Source organism: Nyctibius grandis, chromosome 4, assembly GCF_013368605.1.
Source record: "Nyctibius grandis isolate bNycGra1 chromosome 4, bNycGra1.pri, whole genome shotgun sequence".
Lineage (NCBI taxonomy): Eukaryota > Metazoa > Chordata > Aves > Nyctibiiformes > Nyctibiidae > Nyctibius > Nyctibius grandis.
In genome coordinates this window covers 102,118,646-102,138,760 of record NC_090661.1, presented here as the reverse complement: position 1 = coordinate 102,138,760, position 20,115 = coordinate 102,118,646, and the positions used below count along the sequence as shown (strand labels likewise).

The 20,115-nt window shown below is 41.6% G+C and overlaps 1 protein-coding gene across 1 annotated transcript in view; it reads left to right on the top strand.

The window, feature by feature from the left end:
• Nucleotides 1-18,622, top strand: part of C4H10orf90 (chromosome 4 C10orf90 homolog) — a 69,266-nt gene extending 50,644 nt beyond the window's left edge. The window contains exons 4-9 of the mRNA XM_068399900.1: nucleotides 1,170-1,460; nucleotides 3,493-3,686; nucleotides 4,671-4,869; nucleotides 16,741-16,804; nucleotides 18,040-18,139; nucleotides 18,584-18,622. Of these exons, the coding sequence (XP_068256001.1) occupies nucleotides 1,170-1,460; nucleotides 3,493-3,686; nucleotides 4,671-4,869; nucleotides 16,741-16,804; nucleotides 18,040-18,139; nucleotides 18,584-18,622 (887 nt within the window). The remainder of the gene's footprint in view (nucleotides 1-1,169; nucleotides 1,461-3,492; nucleotides 3,687-4,670; nucleotides 4,870-16,740; nucleotides 16,805-18,039; nucleotides 18,140-18,583) is intronic.
• The last annotated feature ends 1,493 nt before the right edge of the window (nucleotides 18,623-20,115 follow it).

Sequence of the window (20,115 nt, the reverse complement as noted above, 5' to 3'; positions counted from 1 at the left end):
GGTTTTTTCCCTTGTACCTCCCAAATCTCTCAGTTGCCTGTTTTCAGAGTTTTTTAATAGCTATTGATCATTTCCAGCTACATAAATCTTTAGATCTCAGGTCAGCCTGTGTCTAGGCCTGCCAATAGGCAATTTATGCACATGATTAAAAAGGAAGAGCAGAGTCATGCTGTGTGCATGGCTGGGTGGGTGCCTGCCTGCCAGGGACCACTGCTGAGTGGTTTATAGGGACATAAAATAGTTCCCACCTGCTCCTTCGTTCTCCCTCCCTTTGCTGATCCTGAAGCCCTTTCCATGCTGTCCCTAATTCTTTGGATTTCATTCCCTGATTTTTTTATTTTTTTTTTTTTACTATTCTACCTCTTCTCCCTTCAAAACTCTGCCTAAAATGCAGCTTGGAAAATGGACAATTCTGCATGCTTATTTACCCACACTCTCAGTTTTCTAGGGTTTTGCTGGCAGTAGTGGTGGTCAGCTGGAATCACCTTTCAAGGCTTGTGCAGCACAGAGCTTCCCCAACTAGCTCTGTCGCTTTTGACGTGGCAGGGTCCTGCAGCTGTAGCTGCTGTGCGACATCCTTCTCAGCAGAACAATTTGAGGGGAAAGCGTATCTTGCACAAATCAGACCTTTTTGCACCTGGTTCCTGCTGTGGCTTTGCGCAGAGGTAGAACAGGGCACTAGAAATGTTGGAGGTGGGTGATGCTTCTGAGGCAGCCACTTCCCTACAGGGAGGCTAAAACCCTGATCCCAAAATCACTTGGAGCTCGGTTTTCATCACAACCACCACTGGATCCATAACTGTAATTTTGACCAGGTTTAACCAATGCGAAATGTTCCTCTCAAGTGAATAAGAGACAAGACAAAGACACATAGCATACCTTTTTGTCAGAGGTATCTTCTTCCATGCTGCCCATTGGAGTATATATAGATATTATTTAGAATGGCAGTTTATTTTTATGAAGAGTATCCTCTGTTATTATTTCCATCAGTAACATTTTGGTGCAGTACAGCTGCATGGCAGTCGTGATAAAAACTCTATCAGTTACAGCTTTTAAAATATACACCTGAAAGCGATTTTGCAGGAAATAAAAATTATGAGGACTAGAGGGCTGAGGAGAAAAATGTTCCTGTGTTATAGAATTTGGGGTTATTTTTTTGTTTTTCACAGGAACACAAATGCTGTTGGGAAGCAAGAATCAGCAATGCAACACGGGCAGGAGCGGGGCAACGGCATCTGGATCTCTTCCAGATACAGCATCCAGAAAGGCAACCGCTGCTGCTACTGATGGCTCACCCGAAAAGAGAGATCCCTCCAAAGGCACCTCCAAATCCAAAGAGATCCAAGCACAGCACGTCCTGAAACCAAAACTGTCTGTCTCCAGTAGTATGTGCAATATAAAAGCTTCATCAGGAATCCTCTCGGAAGAAAATGTTCACAGGCAAAACCAGCTCCTAAAAAGTAAGGGTACAAATCCTACTGTGGTTGTTAGGAATATGGTTTCAATAATAAGATGAGATCAGTCTCAAAGAAAAAAGTGAAATAATGGAAAGTCAGTCCATTTTTGTCCAGCTTTCAGTGCTGAGCATGAGTCATCTGGTGAGAGATCAATCAACTAATCTGACTGTATACATTGCTATGGTTAAGATTAAAATGAAAGAGATAGGCTTACTTTGTAAGTAGATTGAAGAAAATCTTGAAAAAACATTAAAATTGCAGAGTCAAGCAGTCCCAGTCCAACCAAGAAACACCAGAAGTGAGGTTATTTTTACAACCTTGTTTTGATATATTTCTTTCACTTCCACAATATTTTTTTTTTTTTTGACACAACAGCCTGAACTATGTGGTGCAGAGGTATGGCATGAAATATTATGTTTGGAGAGATTATCATGATGAAAAAAAAAAAAAGAAAAAATTAGCAGTTGATTATCAACAAGGTTTCAGCATGTAAAACATATTCTCTTCTAGTTCAATGCCTGTCTGGATGTCTTAATTCCAGCACTTATTGAAATAGCTAAAATGGAGATGACACAAGCAGCTGTATTCATGCATAAGGTATTTTTGCAGAAGACAACAGAGATATACTATAGATTAATTTGGCTTTAGTATCAATGGTTCTGTGAGAAATTTACTCACAAGAATACCTTTACAATGCTATAATGGTCATGTAGCCTTTTTTTCTTACAGCTTTTTTGTAGGCAGGTAGGCAAAACTTCTTAATTGTTGACTAAAAAGCTACAGAATATAAACTCATTTAGATGAGAAAAGCCTATGTTCTGCTTTCAGTGCCTGGAGTTAAATCATGCCATTTCACTAACTGGAAGTGCCTTAGCTTTACAGAAGTGAAGCATCCATTGAGATCTATCAAAGATAAAGTTAATTGAAACCCCTGTAAACCTGGCTTATCGAGGAGTTTAATTTCATGTTCATAGGTTTCAAGTTTTTTGCCAGAATGTTAACAAGAACAGTATTAGGGAGGAAATACAGTTCAGGCTTTTATAAGGCAAATGTACCCAACAAAGATCATTTTAATATTTTTTTTAAGTACAATATAATATGTACAATATGTTATAAAGAGGAAAATATTTTAAGTTTATTGTAACCAAAAATTGAAATAAAACAGTAATGGGCTTTATTCCCAGATATTTAGTTCTAGAAATCAAATTTTTTGGCAAGGAAGAAGTACTCCAGTGTGACTTTTCAAAATAGTTCATATGGAGCTCTTCCGAAGTTCCTTTGTTATTTTGGGTTACTTCTGTGTCCTCTAAATGAGAATCTTGTCAACTCTGACTTTTGAGCACATAGGCTCTTTTGGTCCTAATTTGTGCAGGGACTATCAGTCATAGAGCATTAAAGTATAATTATAAGTGTAGGAAATAATCTTTTTATTCTCAGTGGAGAACTTTGTGAGTTGACAGCTTTCATAATAATATGCTATAATGCATATTAACCTTTTATTTTTTTTTTCATGGAGTCATTCCACTGGCTAATGAATATATAGAAGTGATAGAAAGCAAAAAGTATTATCAGTAAAGGAAAAAAACAAGACTAGTGTTTATGAAAGCCTCAGTATGGTCAAAGAGAAATTATATGTGATTAAGGTCCATAACAATACATTATTTTCTAAAACACGTGCAATAAATGGAAATGAACTCAAGCTGCAAGTCGCAGCGTGATATCTTTTGCTTTCCATGACGTAACTGTGTTACCGACGTGTCTTGCTTTTGGGAGGCAAATACCAGCAAACACAGCTAAGCATCCGAGCGGCTTAATTATTCTTCGATGTGATGTCTGGCTTAATGTGAAAGATACTCTGGGTGTCACAGGGCAGTGAGTAGCATCTATGATTAGATTTGATCTATTCTGCTTAATGAGGCCTATTAATAATACCTTGGCATTCTTATTTCAGAAATTGCCCTCTATGTCTAATGAGGTGGAGAACCCAATAAAAAATTAACCATGCACTCTTAATGAACTTTTAAATCTCTCGAAGGTGATTATGAATTCTGTGGTTTAAGTGACAAAATAAAGAAGTGCAAGGAGGGGGACGAGCGGGAGCGAGCCAGCAGGCTAACACTATCCGCGCCTTGCTTGCCAGAGGTTACTCATGAGGAAAACGACGCGCTCACCCAGCCAGAAACCGGCTCCCAGCCTGAGAAAACACCACCACCCCCACGGACGCCGCGGGTAAAATATCAGTTTGCTGTTATTGTTGTTGTTATTATAGGGATTGATTGTTTTTTTTAATTTTTTTTCTTGTTTTCTTTTTTTTTCCCCTTTTTCCTCTTTTTTTTCCTTTTTTTTTTTTTCCCATGGATGGTGTTTGCTTCCTGGGAAGTGGCTGAGGGCAGAAGTTCACATTTCCTTGATTTTTCTCGTTTCCAGTGAAGTTTTGGTAGCTTGCATGAGCTGCCAAGTCTTGCTTTGCTGTCTGACTGTAAAAGCTCCTTGTTCTAAGCCCTACCTGCCATTCCTGTAGAGCATCATGGTAGAAGTTTGGGAATTTACAAATTTCCCAAAGATGCTTTTGAAATTGTACCTCAAAACTGCCGATTTCCCAAATGCATGCGACATCCAGCACCACAAGCGGCAGCCGTGGGTATGGACGTGACCCCAGGTTGATACCAGGCCCCAGCAGCAGACGTGCTCCCCTGCCTTCCCCTCCAGCATGTGTTGCAGACCAACCTCCGCTCCCGTCTTCTGTCCTAAGACATTCCTAAATGTTGAAGAAGCCTTTGACTGGAAAGCATTTTCTTTCTGGATCATCCATGAAGAGATCTGCATGACAATCTAAATAAACAGGAAAGTTTGTGAACTGTCAGCGACAAGCTGCCTCGGCAATGGGGTGAGACAAGGAAATAGGCAAAACATCAAGAACTTGAATTTAAATAACTTAGAAAAATATGTAATTCAAAACCTTTTGGACATGTTTTCTGAAATTTGGGGTTTTTTTTTTAAATTCTCCTTTGTCTGATCTGGAAATTTCACACCAAAACAGTTTTCTAGCAGTAAGAGGAAGTAAAGACAGCTAGGAAGGCCGTTTGCTAACTTTCATACAGACAAGCAATCGTTTTCATTGATAATCGCTTACTGAACCCGGTTAGATGCATACCACATTTCTTTCTTCCTTTTAATACTTTTAAAACAAAGTGGTTTCTCTGTTTCACTTAGGAAGCACTAGAAATCCATAAGCCTGACTTCATCACTCGTTCACAAGAAAGGCTGAAGAGACTCGAACATATGGTCCAGCTGAGGAAAGCCCAGCAGCGCAATGCTCGTGCAGGCAACCAAGGAGCGCTTGTTCGCAAGCTTTCCTCGACACCCACTTCAGCCAGAAAAAAGCAATACACCATTCCTCACCCTCTCAGTGGTAAGTTGAATTGTGACCAGCAACAGGTCTGTAGCTCTCTTTGAAATCTTGCCACGTGTATGGTATTTCCATCTTAACTTTGTGAAAAAAAACATGAGACCCGCTGCTCCTCTTTCACCCCACCAGCGCTCCAGCATCTGTCCTAATCACAGAATCCCAGAATCAATCAGGTTGGAAGAGACCTCTGGGATCATCGAGTCCAACCATTGCCCTGAACCCACCATGGCAACTAGACCATGGCACTAAGTGCCATGTCCAGTCTTGTCTTAAACACATCCAGGGATGGTGACTCCACCACCTCCCTGGGCAGCCCCTTCCAATGGCTAATGACCCTTGCTGAGAAGAAATGCTTCCTAATGCTCCAAGCAGAAAGTCAGTGAAGCGCAGAGGTTGGTTACTGGGGATGAGGTGCTCTCTGTGGTCGGTGGCAGTGGAAGGAGGCTTCCTTGGAGACTTTTTGTCATTGTCACGTGCAGTCGTGTCATACAGCATGATGCAAGTTGCTGCTAGTTGTAGAGCTGATAGCAATAAATGGCATTTTACACCTCTCATAGCTCACAGAAAAAAACAGTTCGGGGAGAGAAGTGACAGGGGGGACAGGTGGGATGTGGGAGTAGGAGTCTCAGTCTGGTCTTCTGAGCAGCTTCAGATGTGGACTTGCCACTTGACTCATGGAGCCCTCAGCAGCGAGCTAGCTAGCTGTGAAAGAAGGCTTCTCTGCCCAGCAGCTGTATGCAAGGCTACTAAATCAACGCAGCTAAACTCTGTGATTTCCTAATTCAAGTTGATTAGGTTGCTTTATTACTCTAGTGGTAAAGAGAGTCAATATCCAGTGAGTAAAACTCTTCTCTCTGAGAAGCTCCCTCCCAATAGCACGTCTGTAAATATTATCTAGGCGCAAGATGTTAAACAAATTACTTTTGTATTTCTTTTCTTTTTTTCTTTTTTAATTGCCATCTGACTGTTGCTTAATTCAGTTGACTAAAGAAAATGATCTATTTGATTGACTGGCATTCCTCTTTACATTTTGGTTTTAAATCTGTGGCTGTTTGAAGCCACGTTTTTCTACTGAAAAGTAAATCAACTGAAAACATTAAACAACAAGATGGGTCACCTGGAGGAAGCAGGAAAGAAAATCTTTGATGTCCTCAACACTGGGAAACACATGTATGTTTTTTGCTCCCTGGGGAATGAGATTGGGTGCAGGAAAGCTGGGCGCAATCCCCATCTCGGGGCCCTTGGCATGCTTTGCATGGCAGAGCACAAATTTCTATCACTACATCTGTGCCCTCTGTTGTGGTATGAGAGAGTCTACCTTACATCAGACACATAATGGGTTTTTATAGTAAGAGCTAAATAAGCATAAACAAAGCACAAAACATGAATTATATTTTAAAGGGTCAATAAAATTCATTCACCACTTCAATTATCCAAGTTAATTTACTTAGGCTCCGATCTCTCAGGGCCGTGCTGCCCTGCAGTGTTGGGGGCTCTGTGCCAGGAGTTTGTCATAGGTCTTAGAAGAAGTGGCCAATATCTTCCCCTTTGTTTGGCCATCTTCGAAAGTCCCCCAAACCGCTCTGCAAATACTTTGCAAAACAAAAAAATGAAAAGTTAAACCTATTTCTCCTTAAATTATAATTAAAGATTAATCTTTATGCTGGTCTAATGAGTAATAAAAGCACAATATTGAAATATATTCATTAATTATTCAAGTAAATTACTATTTCCCTCTTTTAGTGGTTGGTCGTTAAAGATAAATTTGTCTAAAGAGAATCTTTAGTTTCCTTAACTCATCTGCCTTCATGTAGCCACATGTAATTTTCTGTTTGTGAGATCTTAATATTTCTATAGTGACGGGACTGTCACATCTGTTATTTAAGCATAACTGTAATTAATATTGGAAATCCTAGACCCCTGTTAAAGCACAACTGTGTAGGTTGCAGTTCAGAGTGCTGTGTAGGAGTGTACTGAGCGTATTTAATTTGCTCTGAGTCCTGACAATTGGTGTTTTATAGAATCATAGAATGGTTTGGGTTGGAAGGGACCTTAAAGACCATCTAGTTCCAATCCCCCTGACACTGGCAGGGACACCTTCCACTAGACCAGGTTGCTCAAAGCCTCATCCAACCTTTTAGGACTTCTCCTGGCAGATGCTATTGTGCAGAAGGATTAGTATCACTAATGAGTCCTAGAGTTGGGGGATCTTTGTTTCCTATAGATGGTCCCAAGCTTTTCTAGTTGCAACCCTGCTTGCAGATGAGACAAGGGCTTCCTCCTCATGCTCACCAAGCACACTGGATGCCTGTATCCCTCTGATGTCTCTGCTGATGACATCCCCGTCCCACTGGGGTCACAGCCTTCTCCTTCCCTTCTGCCAGCCCCCAAAGCTGGAAGGAAGACAAGTTATCACTTGTCATCATTAGTCTGTATTCTCTGGAAAAGCCATTTTAGCATGTAAAATGTGCTTTTAAAGCAACAAAGGACTTTGTGTCATGTTTTAGAAAACAACAGTGAAATGAAAGGGAAATGCAGCTGTAGTCCAGGTAGGGATGCAAGCAGAGTTCAGTTTCCTGACATGGGAAGTGGACATCAAAATCCCAGTGACTTAAGGATGCCATTTCACATTGTATCCTGGTGCAAGGGAGGCTGTGGGCACAAACAGCAGTGTCATCACCTGCTCTGTTGCTGCATGTGGCCGATCCGTGCCCCCATATTTCAGTTGGATCAGTGAGCTGACCTAGCAGGAGCTGCTTTTTAATTATTATTTTTTTTTAAATTCAAATTCGCTCTTTGAGGGTTTATCAGATCAAATGACTGATCCAGCTTGTCAAACAGTGTTGTGATGAGATGAGCTGGCGCAGGGGAGGCGAGAGGGAGGGTGAGAGATGGTGAGGGAGGAGAGCAGCACCATGTCCCTTGGCATCCCTTATGGATGTGATGACTGCACCCTTCCCAAAGAGAGCTCCCAGGCTGCTTGTGTACCACACCCATGCACAGATGACACCAAAAGCTGCCTGCCAGCCAAAGCTGGCTGAGCAAAGTAAACGTGGCAAGCTTCATCCCTGACTGTGTATTTCAAAACCAACTTTTCAAGTGGTAGAGAGCCTGGGGCTTATGCAGGACACAGAGTGGCCAGAAGAGGAAAAATACCATCCTAAGGTGCGTCTGTGTGTCCAAACACAGAAAGTCCTGAATGCCACCTCCGTCTCTGGCTGTGATCCAGGAGCAGCTGACTGTGACACCAAAGCTGGGGACAGGGGCTGGTGGCTGAGGCTCAGTGTTGTGTTATCACAACCATTGCTTTCCAGGGTACGGCCCAGCTGCCCAGGGTGTGGTGGGCAGAAGCAGAGAGTGCAGACCTGCCCTGTGTCCTCCCTGTGGTGCCATGTACGCTCCTGTAGTCATCTGGAAGCCTGTGTCTGCTGCAGTCACTTATAAAGGCCAAAACAGATATTAGACCCCAGCCGTCGTTAGAAGTCAAGAGAAGGACCTGGGTGTTCTGGTGGACAACAAGTTCACCATGAGCCAGCAAAGTGCCCTTGTGGCCAGGAAGGCCAATGATATCCTGGGGTGCATTAGGAAGAGTGTGGCCAACAGGTCAAGGGAAGTTATACTGCCCCTATACACTGCCTTAGTGAGGCCATACCGGGAGTACTGTGTCCACTTCTGGCCCCCCCCCAGTTCAAGAAAGATAAGGAATTACTGGAGAGAGTCCAGCGAAGGGCTACAAAGATGATCAGAGGACTGGAGCATCTCTCTGTGAGGAGAGGCTGAGAGAGCTGGGTCTGTTCAGCTTGGAGAAAAGACTGAGAGGGGATCTTATCAACACTTACAAATACCTTAGGGGTGGGTGTCAAGAGGAGGGGGCCAGACTCTTCTCAGTGGTGCCCCGTGACAGGACAAGGGGCAATGGGCACAAGCTGAAACATGGGAAGTTCCATCTGAATATGAGGAGGAACTTCTTTACTTTGAGGGTGCCAGAGCCCTGGCACAGGCTGCCCAGGGAGGGTGGGGAGTCTCCTTCTCTGGAGATGTTCAAAACCCGCCTGGACACGACCCTGTGCAACATGCTCTGGGTGACCCTGCTTTGTCAGGGGGTTGGACTAGATGATCTCCAGAGGTGCCTTCCAACCCTTAACCATTCTGTGATTCTGTGAACTGGGCAGCAAACACTTCTGTGCACTCAGAGACATTGCTTTGCCATGTCCCCATAGCCATTGGTGGTTTATTTGGTACTAGTACTACTGGTTCTCCTGCTCACCCTGCTAGTCTTAAAAACTCCCTGCCAAATGCAGCCCACCCTCAGGTCTTTGGTCTCAGGAAGCAGGCTGCTCTTTCCCAGCCACACACATTGAAAGAACATTTGAAATTAAGAACCCAGGAGGGTAATACGATGACCTGGAAACTCGCGTAAGTGTACAGCATTGTATCGATGGCACCTTTAGGCTTCCGGGTGTGATTTTGTGATTGCTTTTTTCAGTCTGATAGTTTCCTCCTTTCTGTTTTTTTCTTCTTTCCTGACATCTTTGGGATTTGTGGAGGTTGAGGGCTTTATGGCTCTGAGGTTCATAGGGCTCATTGCCAGCACACCCTCATGCATTTTCCAATGGTCTTTTTTTGTATGAGCAGGTTGGCTGATGAGTTTAATTTCCGCTGACCCCGACACAGTGACCCCAAGGATGGATTATAAGCGCATTTGTGGCTGGGCAGGAGTAAAGTGTCTGTGTGCAACCCCGAGGTGCTCGCAGAGCAGGTCGCTGCAGCATACTTGCCTCAAGCACTGGCAATAATATTAGTTATCCAATTAGTTTTCCACCCCTGGAGGACATTCCCTGGCCCAGCTCCACATCCATGCCCGCACGAGAAGGTGACACAGGAGGGGCAGAGGTGGCACTGCCGCCTTGGGTGCCAGCCTGCTTTTAGACAGGCATAAATGGGGGTTAAACTGCAGCCCGAGATGTTTCGCTCTGCACTTGACAGATTTGCTGCAATTATATATCTCTGAAATAAGCTTGTTATGTGAGCTTCGATCTGGACTTGCAGCTTTTATTTCAGTAATTTTCACCCAGAAAAAAAAAAGAGCAATGACCTTCGGAGATTTTTCTCTACCTAAGATTATTCTATCAGACTAAAGTGTCTTTATTGATAATATAAAATTAGTAGCTAGCATGGTTTTCCAGTGTTTTGACAGTATTGTTACAAGTTCGTTTTCTTGTAGGAGAAAGAAATAATTGACATTCAACATCATTTCCATATAAATACCAACATCCATGCAGTTTCCATTTACCTTCTCATCCTCAAAAAAATCAAGTTGTTTACCATTTTTAATTGTAATTCATGAGCAGGATTTTACAAAATGCTGAAAGTAATCTTAGAAAAATGAAAATGTTTATCCTGCAGAAGATTTTATCGTCACAAGAGCACTTTGAAGGCCAAGAACCTGCAACTCTCACGCTAGCTTTTGTGCTGTGTAACGTGTACTGCTAAATTTCGAGAGTGCTAATTAGTCCGAGATAGACTACTCTGCTGTTGACTATGTCGAACAAATTAGAGATCCCACTGTGACGAACCGAATAGAAACAATGTTCAAATAACTGGATTTAAATCTTGAAAACCGTAATGTAATTACTTCAGTGACAGGACTACCAGCTGTTTATAGGTCTTTAAATCTGCATAATGAACAGCCTTGTGATCTTAGTGTACACAAGCTCTTTCAGACGTTTACAAAAATTTCTCGGGCACACATGGTTTTTTCATACCTTCCATCTCCCTCTCCTTTGAGAGGGCGGCGGTTCACTGGAAATTGCAATACCAGTTGAGCGTTACCATTCGATCCCTACTGTGGTGCCTGCTGTGTTTCTCTGGATTTGTATCCAAATCCTGTATCTTTAGTAATATTTTGGAAAAGCAGTCGTGCTTCTAAACCTTCCCAAAAGCTTTATTGTAACTGCAGAAACCTGGAGGGCGAGGATTGCTGTTTGTTTGTTTGTGTTTTCAATGGGCTGGCTTCTTGAGAAGCTCTATGCCAGGGAGGTTTTTGTTTCGACTGTAGAGAGAGGAGAAGATGGCAATCAGAGAATTTCCAATAAGTGTGCAGCTGGCAAATCCTGCAGGCACTAACATCCTTGTGGTCTTCAGATGCCATTGGTTAACTGAAAGGGTTGTGAAGCATTGGAGCAGGCTGCCCAGGGGGGTGGTGGTGTCACCATCCCTGGAGGTGTTTGGAAGATGTGTGAATGTGTTGCTTAGGGACATAGTATAGTGGTGGACTTGGCAGTGTTAGGTTAATGGTTGGACTTGATGATCTTAAAGGTCCTTTCCAACCAAAAATGATTCTATGATTCTATTCTATTCTATGGTGGCTGATGAGACGTTTGCAGCCACCATCTCTGTTCGTGTGTGACTTCAGTTGTGCCATTTCTTGAGTTCCTTTTCCCCATCAAAACTCATAGCTAGCAGTAGCGCCATGGATCCTGTTGGCACCTGGCCTCTTGGTTAAGGCTGACAGCTGTGAATAAAGACTAAGCTGCAGTCAGGTAATTGAATTAGGAAGAGGAATGACCTGTTTTTATGGTATTATTATTCATCACATTGATTAGAGCAGTGCCTATGAGTCATCTAAACATGGCAGCTCATTGCTGGTCACTGGCAGTGGGTGACGTGGTCCGATGGGAGCCTGATGCTCAGACTCACTGTGACAACAGGGGAGGAGGTGATACAGTGAATGGGGTGACCAGAATGTCCCCTCCGTGCCCTCAACCTTGCAAAGGGGGGAGATAGCCAGCCTCTGGAAAATTGGAAAATCTTCAAATATTAAGAGTTTTCTGTGTGGATGATGACAGTGTTGAAACAATGTGCTTTATAAGGGGTGACTTGTGAAGTTCAGTCTGTTTGCTGGGGGATAATTTCATTGGAGTCTTGAAGCAGCCAAACAGAAAACTGAATTTTTGATAATGGACTTTTTAATCCAGGAGTGAAAGGTCTGATTTCACCCATGATTAGAAATTGAAACTAAAGAAGTCAGGATTAAGAAGCTGGAGCAGATTTTACCAAAGATTAAATTAATCTTTTGATGAATTTACCAAGATCTGTCATACCTTCTTCATTAATTGCTATTTTTTGAAATAAATTTTATGCTTTTCAAGACTGCGTGCTCTAATCAAACAAGAATGATTTAGGAAGGCCAAGTGAGATGCTAATTAATTTTTTTTCTGGATGAAATCCATGAATGCTCAAGTATCATCTGAACAGAGGGAACTGAAATCTCCCGTATCATGCCCAAAATTAATTTAATATGAACATGTTTTCACAAACCTGTAAACTTTAAAGCTTTTTTAAGAGACACTAGTGATGTTTCCCATTGCAAAGACTGAAATATTAAGGAGGATCAGAAGTCTCCATAGCCACAATGTAGGACAGACCTGAACAGCTGGAACGCCCATGAACCACCTCCCTGTGGGTCCTCTTGTGTGAAGGACCACTTTTGAGCTTCATCATTTCTCTGAAATGAGCAGAAAGTCCAGGCAGTCTTACCATCAAACCTTTAAATAACGGTTTATTGCATTTTTTTTATAAATAATACCAAAACCTCATCCGTTGACTGCAGCTGAAGTAATTCATTGCATGAAGTCATTGACATACAATGTGCAGAAGTTTGGGCAGCACCCCTGGGTGTAGGCACTAGTTTATATTCTCTGGATGAATTCCCAGTCAAGTGCTATGGGCATGCTAAGCTGAATGCCATCTTGACATTTATCTTAGATTCATGTTGATTTTAAAAAAGCAGCATTTAAAAAAATCGTTTCTATTTTAGGACTTCTCTGGGTGAATGGGCTTTCGGTGAATTATTTTTCCAGTTCAGTAAAAAAGCAGTTTAATTAGAGAACCACCACTATCAGTGCTTTGCTTTTCAGAGACTGGCAACACATCCTCAAAGGCAAACTTTAGCTCCTAACAAACTTTGAGAATTTGCACTCATGTTAGGAGAAAACATATGTATATTCTGACGGGTAGAGTTTAGCCTTTGATAAATTTTGCCATTCTTTTTCAAGTGTTTCAGTGATTTACTGGTAAATAGGGAGTCAGGGGATGGTTCCAACACACTCACTCTGTCTAAACATTTAGTAACTTCCCGAGCAGGAAAGTTACTCATTCTATCTGAGGTGCAGTTTAGCATTAGTTAAAATAAATCTATTATAGTGATGACCCATTTACCTTCATTTACAACTTGCTGAAGTGGCTTCTTTCTCCCAGTATGGAGATGTCAGACCACTGTCGCACACAGTGTTGGTGTAAACACCAGAAGCTCGGTAGTTTCACAAGGTTTGAATAAAGCACCAATTAAGTGTTTCGTGCCTATATATCTATCCTTTTTTTAACTGTGATACATCACTGGAAATGCTGAATGTCTGCTTTGAAATCCCTTCTTTTGTATCCTTCAGAATGTTTTTCTCCAAAAGCAATAAAAGGTGATGAAATTTGATAAGGAACTTTTATAAAATGTAATTTAAAAGACTATCAACCTGGGGAATTGTCCACCTTATGCCCCACTTTGATCTTTGCTTGGTAGGAAAGAATGTTAATTCAGGTCTTCGCGATGTGATTGGCAGGTTGTTATAGCTCTGAATGTGTGATGCTCTTCGACTTTGAAATACGCTTTCTTCTCGGTATTGAATATTTACAAATATTTAAATACACGTATGATTTTTTTTTTATTTTCATTTATACCAATTTTTATTTATTGTTCAGTTAATTTTTGAATTCTAATCCTAAAATCCATCAAGGATTAGCCTTATTTCTGCTTCATGCTTGCATGTGATTTTTTTTCTTATACATAGTGACCTGAGAGTGAGCGGAGAGCTACTACATGAATGTGTTTACCCTTAAGTGTTAACCTTTTGACTCCAAGCTGTTTCACGAAGGGTATTTTTGTAACCAAAGTAGATTTATTTTTTTCTTGGAGGATTTTCCCCAGAGTCTCTTTTTAATCCTTCCCTTCAAAGCCACCCGCACAGCCACATACATAGCTCCAGGTAGAATTGTGGGCAGTGAGGGGTCTCATGCCCTTCAAGACTGTTTCTGTGCCATGAGGAGGGGATTATTCTGGAGGAGCAGCCGTATGGTCCAGCACCCGCACAGCTCTGCGGTGCTTCTCCCTGACTCGAACACAGAGGCCAGCCTGTCTCAGCATCTCATAGAAAAAAATACAGGTTAGCTTGTCATGGTGCTTACGAGATAGGCCACAGGCCTGTAGATCCCTAGATGGGTTTTTCACCCCTTGCATGTTCTGGTGGCTACAACTGAGGTCTGGAATTGTTGATGTGTCATTCACAGCTTTTATTTAGGAAAAAAAAGAAGGGGAATCCCTAAAACAAGTAGTTTTGTTCCAGAAATCCTACAGTTGAGAATTCGTAGAATAAAAGTTCATGAATTTGGGCGGATGTCACTCACAGTGCATAAGAAATCATATAAAACTCGGGCTCGGTGCTTGCCAGTCACACTGTCTGATCATATCACATCTTGTGGGAGGTCTGCCTTGACTTACTGTGTGAGGGCTTGGTGCAGGTAGGGCAGGTTTCTGCTGGGGTGTTATTTCCAGTGCTCTCAGATGCTCTCGTGTGCCCAAGGACAGGGGAAAACACCAGGAACTGGTTGTGACATCAGGGATCTCGTACTGAGGACCATATTACCACTCAGACAAAAAGATGCCTGAATTTGCTGTGCAGCATGAAGTGCCTCCTGTTTTTGTTTTAGTGCTGCAGAGAACCCATAGCGATGGCTTTATGCGATTTCAGGCTGACCCCACGCCATTCTCCGGGTTAGAGGACATGCCTGGTGGGAAGGGATGCCTCCTGCAATCCGGAGCTGTCAGAACGAGGTGCGCAAGCTCAAGCAGCAAGGGACTATGCTGAGGCTGCTCTGAAGTGTGCTGGGATCCAAACTGCTCCCAGAAAATCAATGGCCCTGGGGCCCTAATCCTTCACCAGGACCGTATGGGTCACAGGCAGTCTGCTCCCTTAAGTTTTCAGGGTTATTTGGACAGCAATAGCATCCAAGTGTTCATTCCTTTTAAGTTAATGAACATAAAAACACTAATAAATAAAAGGCAAATTATATTTTCCTAGCAAATTGAGCATGTTGCTTGTGTGTACTGAAGATTTAATAAGCATGATTTAAGTGTAGACAACCGCTGAGTGGAGAAAAGTCAGTCCTCAGGCAGGGGAGGCTTTGCAGCCTCCCCTCCTTCTCAATTTGTGTTTTGGAAACTGTACCAGTTCTCAACAGGAACTGCTGCAAAGCTCCTTCTTATTTTTTACATCGAGATACAACAGTGATCTTAAAGGACATGTAGTGTTTTCCTGAGAATCGTGGCAATCTGAGTACAGCTTTGCCTCTGGGTGCAGCCCGGTAAGCTGCTCAGGGCTGTTTGATTGCTAAGACATCTCCCATAATTATCCCTGAAACATTTGGTGTCTTAAACAGCAGGGAAGCAAACCTGGTGGGGAAGGGGTCTTTTTTTGGGCAGTGGTTGCTGGGTCTGCTCAGGGGCAGTATCTACACTGGGCAGTTCTGGAATGAATTATTCTCTGTATTTACTCCTCTGCTTTGATTATTGTATTTTGTCTCTTCAGTGAGACAGCAGAAAGAGGCCGAAGTGGTGCCTGCTGTGATATATATTACGTCTTCTAAACTTCCTTGGAAAATGGAAGGGTTTAAAAGTTTGCACATCTATTTATCTTTATATATATGCTCTGCAAGGATACTGGCAAACACCTTTGATGTTCAGATTACTGTGACTACACAGGGTATCATAGCCCTGCCCCCAGTGCCCTGGGGAAAGTGCTTGGACCTGGTTGGGTGTAGGCAATGCTCTGGTTGTCCTCATCTTCAGAGACCAGACCGTAAACCCACTTCTTTATATACCTGAACAGAGAAGTTCAAGTTGCAGCTATCCACATCACCTGAGTGCATCAGGGTGGCAGGTCATGCACCACGGGGATGTTCCTTCCCTTCTCTGTCCTGCTGAGTGGCCCTGTCTCCCCACTTTTTCTTTCATCGTCCTGGTGTAAATCTAAATAACACAGCTGTGCAGGCAGCAGTCCTCCCTCCTCTCCCTGATAAATGTGGTTAAACACAGTCTCCTTCATCAAGAATCAGTTCTGATTATGTACTTACTGGCTTCCCACCTTGGACAAACACCATCCCTTCCCATTCAGAAACATTTTTGCAAGGAATGTGTTAAAATTACCTATTCCTGAGACTCGCCGACTGCTAAGATCGGTAATAATTTTCCCGTATCCAAGGAAATGCTGATTGGAATTATCGCAGATATCTTCATATTTGATCAGGAAAGAGTAATATAATTTTCTTCCTCCTAATGCTCAGCATAATTATTCACAGCCCTGCAAAACAGGTGTAAATTGAATCAGAAATGATCATACCAGGCCAGGTTCCCAACACACATCAGCTGAGGATGCAGCCAGTGTGCGCGGGTGCAGTTGCCTGCATATGGGGAAAATAGGTCGCTTGATGCAGCAGTGGTCTTTGCTGGTTCTTGATCTGAATACAGGGTGTACATAGCTGCATGTGACAGAGAAAAAAATCATATGCACTTAAAATAAATGAACTCTGCAATGAATCTTGTAGATATGGATCTTACCCGGCCTTCCCTTTCTGTAGGACAGCTTCGGGAACCAACTCAGCTCCAGATGAAGTTGTTACATGCCTTTCCCTTGACCTATGGAGATTTGGATCCAGCCTTACGCCATCAAAAATTTAATCAGAAATATCATATCACATAGAACGTGACATTTAACATTTGAGTAAACACAGATTCCTCCAATGTTAACTTTATTTTCCCTCTGCTAGATAACCTCTTCAAACCAAAGGAAAGATTCATTCCAGAGAAGGAGATGCACATGAGATCGAAAAGGTACGACTCGCTGCGGTTCAGAGTTCACTGTAAATCACTGCTGTCTCGTGCCTAAGGCAGCATATTTCCATGTCATCTTCATACGCTGGAGGGTTGTTCTGTCACGCTGCTTGCCACGCTTTTGTGCTCATATTTCCCTTGCGCTGTATCAGTTTCATACGTTTGGGTCAGCCCTGCCCTTTCAGCATCCTTTCTCTAGTGGTTTTAGATGGCATGGGGTACCCATGGTGTGAAAACTGAGTCCCTGAGAGGTCCCTCATGCTGGACCTTCAAAAATGTAAGCAGTACAGTCACTTTTGCGTTTTTTTTTTCATCCTGGTGATGGCATGTAGTGAGGGAATTACAGCAAACTGTTAGAAATGTGGTGTCTGACCTTTAACTGCATCGCATTTCACGCCATCGTTGACAGCAAGGAAAGCTGCAAATGGCTACCATGCAGAACTCACCCCGGTTTTAAGACTGCTCGAGATATGTCCCATTTCTCTTCTCCAAAATACAATTTCCTGGTTTGAGTGCAAGCCAAACCAGGCTGCTTCAAGAACTCAGTGTTGCAAAATATTAGGAGGAAAAATCAGAACTAACAGGCATTGTGTGCATGCAAAGAACAGGACTGCTGCAAAGGAAGGTCCGACTTCTTTTTCAGACCTCTGGGAATTTTATCATTGATTTCAATGGAAAAGATCAGACCAGAAGTCACCTTTCTGAGGGCAACTCACATTATTTTTAAAATGGACAGGTTGTGTTCTCCCTGGTAAAAAGAGTTCCTAATGACAGTGAAAAAATGTTAACAGTCTACAGTCTTATAATGATGGTTTTCTTATATTTTAGAAAACTACTTGACAATAACTCCTTGGTATTAATTTTGTGAAATAAATATAAAAAAAGTGTACAGGCCAGATGCTGGTTTGAATTATATTGCTATAAATTGAAACCAACTCCACTGAGCTTATTAGAAGCTACTCCATAATTACACGGCTGCATTGAGATAACCTGATCCCAACTCTTTGTTTACTTTTTAGTCCAAAATTAAAAGTATTTTTTAACAAGTCGGATTTTATATAAAAAGATTATTGTTAATAATTTATAATTCCCGTGCCATAAATCTAATTCAAGTACTTAGAGATGCCCATTAATGACAAGTATTGCATTGAAGGCAAACATTTCCTATAGGAAAAACAAGTTATTTGTGAGTCCCAGGGATGACGCGTGAAGTTAACTTTCTAAATTCATTCCAGGATTTATGACAACTTACCTGAAGTGAAAAAGAAACAAGAAGAAGAACGGAAGCAGATCATCCTCCAGAGTAACAGACTTCGTGTTGAGATCTTTAAAAAGGTCAGGATTTTGTAACCCTTCTTTACCTGTGCATGGGGGCTGTAGAGGCAGCACCTGCCTGGGGAGCCTGTGCTAACCATGTGCAAACCCTGAGAGCAAAGGATGGGTTTTAGATCTTGTCCTTGGGGTTAGGCACTTCTTTAAACTTGAATTAACATCTGAACCTCGTGTTAGAATAAGCACCCAAGACTGTTCGTTCTTTTTTTTTAAAAAAAAAGAGTAATTAGTTAGTTGTGGTAGAAATCCTGCTCCACATGTCCTGTCCAAGATGGAAAAGCCTGCAGTGCTTTTTTTATTTTCCTTTTGGAGCAATGTAGCCAGTAGATTTGAAGTCTGAGAATGCTAATACCATCTCACCTACGGAATCGCTAAGATTTCTACAGGTATATCCACCTCATGTATTTTAATGGTATCTTAAGGCTGTTTTGCATTGTTTGTTCCTAGCAAGTACTGGACCAGCTCTTTCGAAGAAACACAGAGTGACAAAGGATTCTCTTGCCCATCATCTTAATTGGATCTTGAATGCCTTTGACTGCTACATAAGCCATAAAATTTACTCTTATCTCGATCACCTGGAGGTATTTTTCTTATCTTTGGCTCTTTATATAAAGAAAGAACATTTATATTTCCATTGAAATTTTAAGGCAACTTTCAAGTAACCAAGAACAGTCTGGATGTGTTTAAGAAAAGCCTGGACATGGCACTTAGTGCCATGGTCTAGTTGACTTGGTGGTGTCAGGGCAATGGTTGGACTCGATGATTCCAGAGGGCTCTTCCAACCTGAGTGATTCTGTGATTCTGTGAAAAGGGAACACAGCTCTCTCAGAGCATCACCTTTTGGTCAGTTTACCCAGAGGAAATAATTTTAAGAATTTTTAATGCAAATACTGAATTACAGTGGTATTATTTATCTTAATCTTTTAGAAAGTATACATCTCTGTAGCAATTGAACTGGGTTTATAAGATCTGGAAAACTTATTTCTCTGAAGTATTCTATTAATTGATTTCCTGTGAGTTAAATCCTTGAAGTAAAGAAAAATGAATATCATTATTTGTTATGTTTAGAAACTAGATGAAATAGCATTACCACATAATCATAGCAGCAGCAGTTTCACATTAATACTTAACATACCAAAAGGGAACAATACTTTAGCTCCCTAAAGAACTCTGTTACTGTTTATACAGTGAATCTACATAGCAAGCTTACCTGTTAAAGAGCAATATTTAAAAATTTGATTATAACACTGGTTTTTGTGTTTTTTAATTGTAATATATATTTTACTCCACTTCTGCGAGCATTAATTATTTATAGAAATGGCATATTAAGAAGTGTTGCCAAGAAGTATGTTTGCATCAAAACTGCAGAACTAAAACCATCTGTAATGTTTCCTCCAAAAATATTTAAATCTTTATTTGTACATTTTGAAAGTAAAAACAACCAGCTTACAAACCAATGGAGTTTATTTATGGAATAAAATATGAATATAATATTGATCCAACTGCTACGTTTTTATTTGGAACTGTTAAATATAACACAATTATTGAAACTGCTTGAGAATTCATGCCTTTGTATGCCACAAATCCTATGGTAAAAAATACTGCCCATAAAAATCATTGCAAGTGTTAACCTCTGTTGCATGAACACTCAATTGAGTGTTTGACTAAGAGTGGAACGTGGCCTTTGATATCTGTGCTTTATGTTTCTAATCTAACCTGAGATGTAAAGGCAGGGTTTTTTTGGAAGAGGGATGTTTGTGAGCTGGGCTTTGGCCACTGGGATAGCCTCCAGCTGTGTGACCTGTGCTGGACACAAGGAACCTGGGTATATTTTGTACTCTGACTGTCTCTGTTAGATTACTTTGCCTCTTTGTGTTTCAGCTTCCCAGTGTGTAAAGTCGGATTAATGATGTTAATTTTTGCTCACAGAGAAGATAGAGATTTATTGAACAAATATGTTGCATTCCAGGTAGATATCT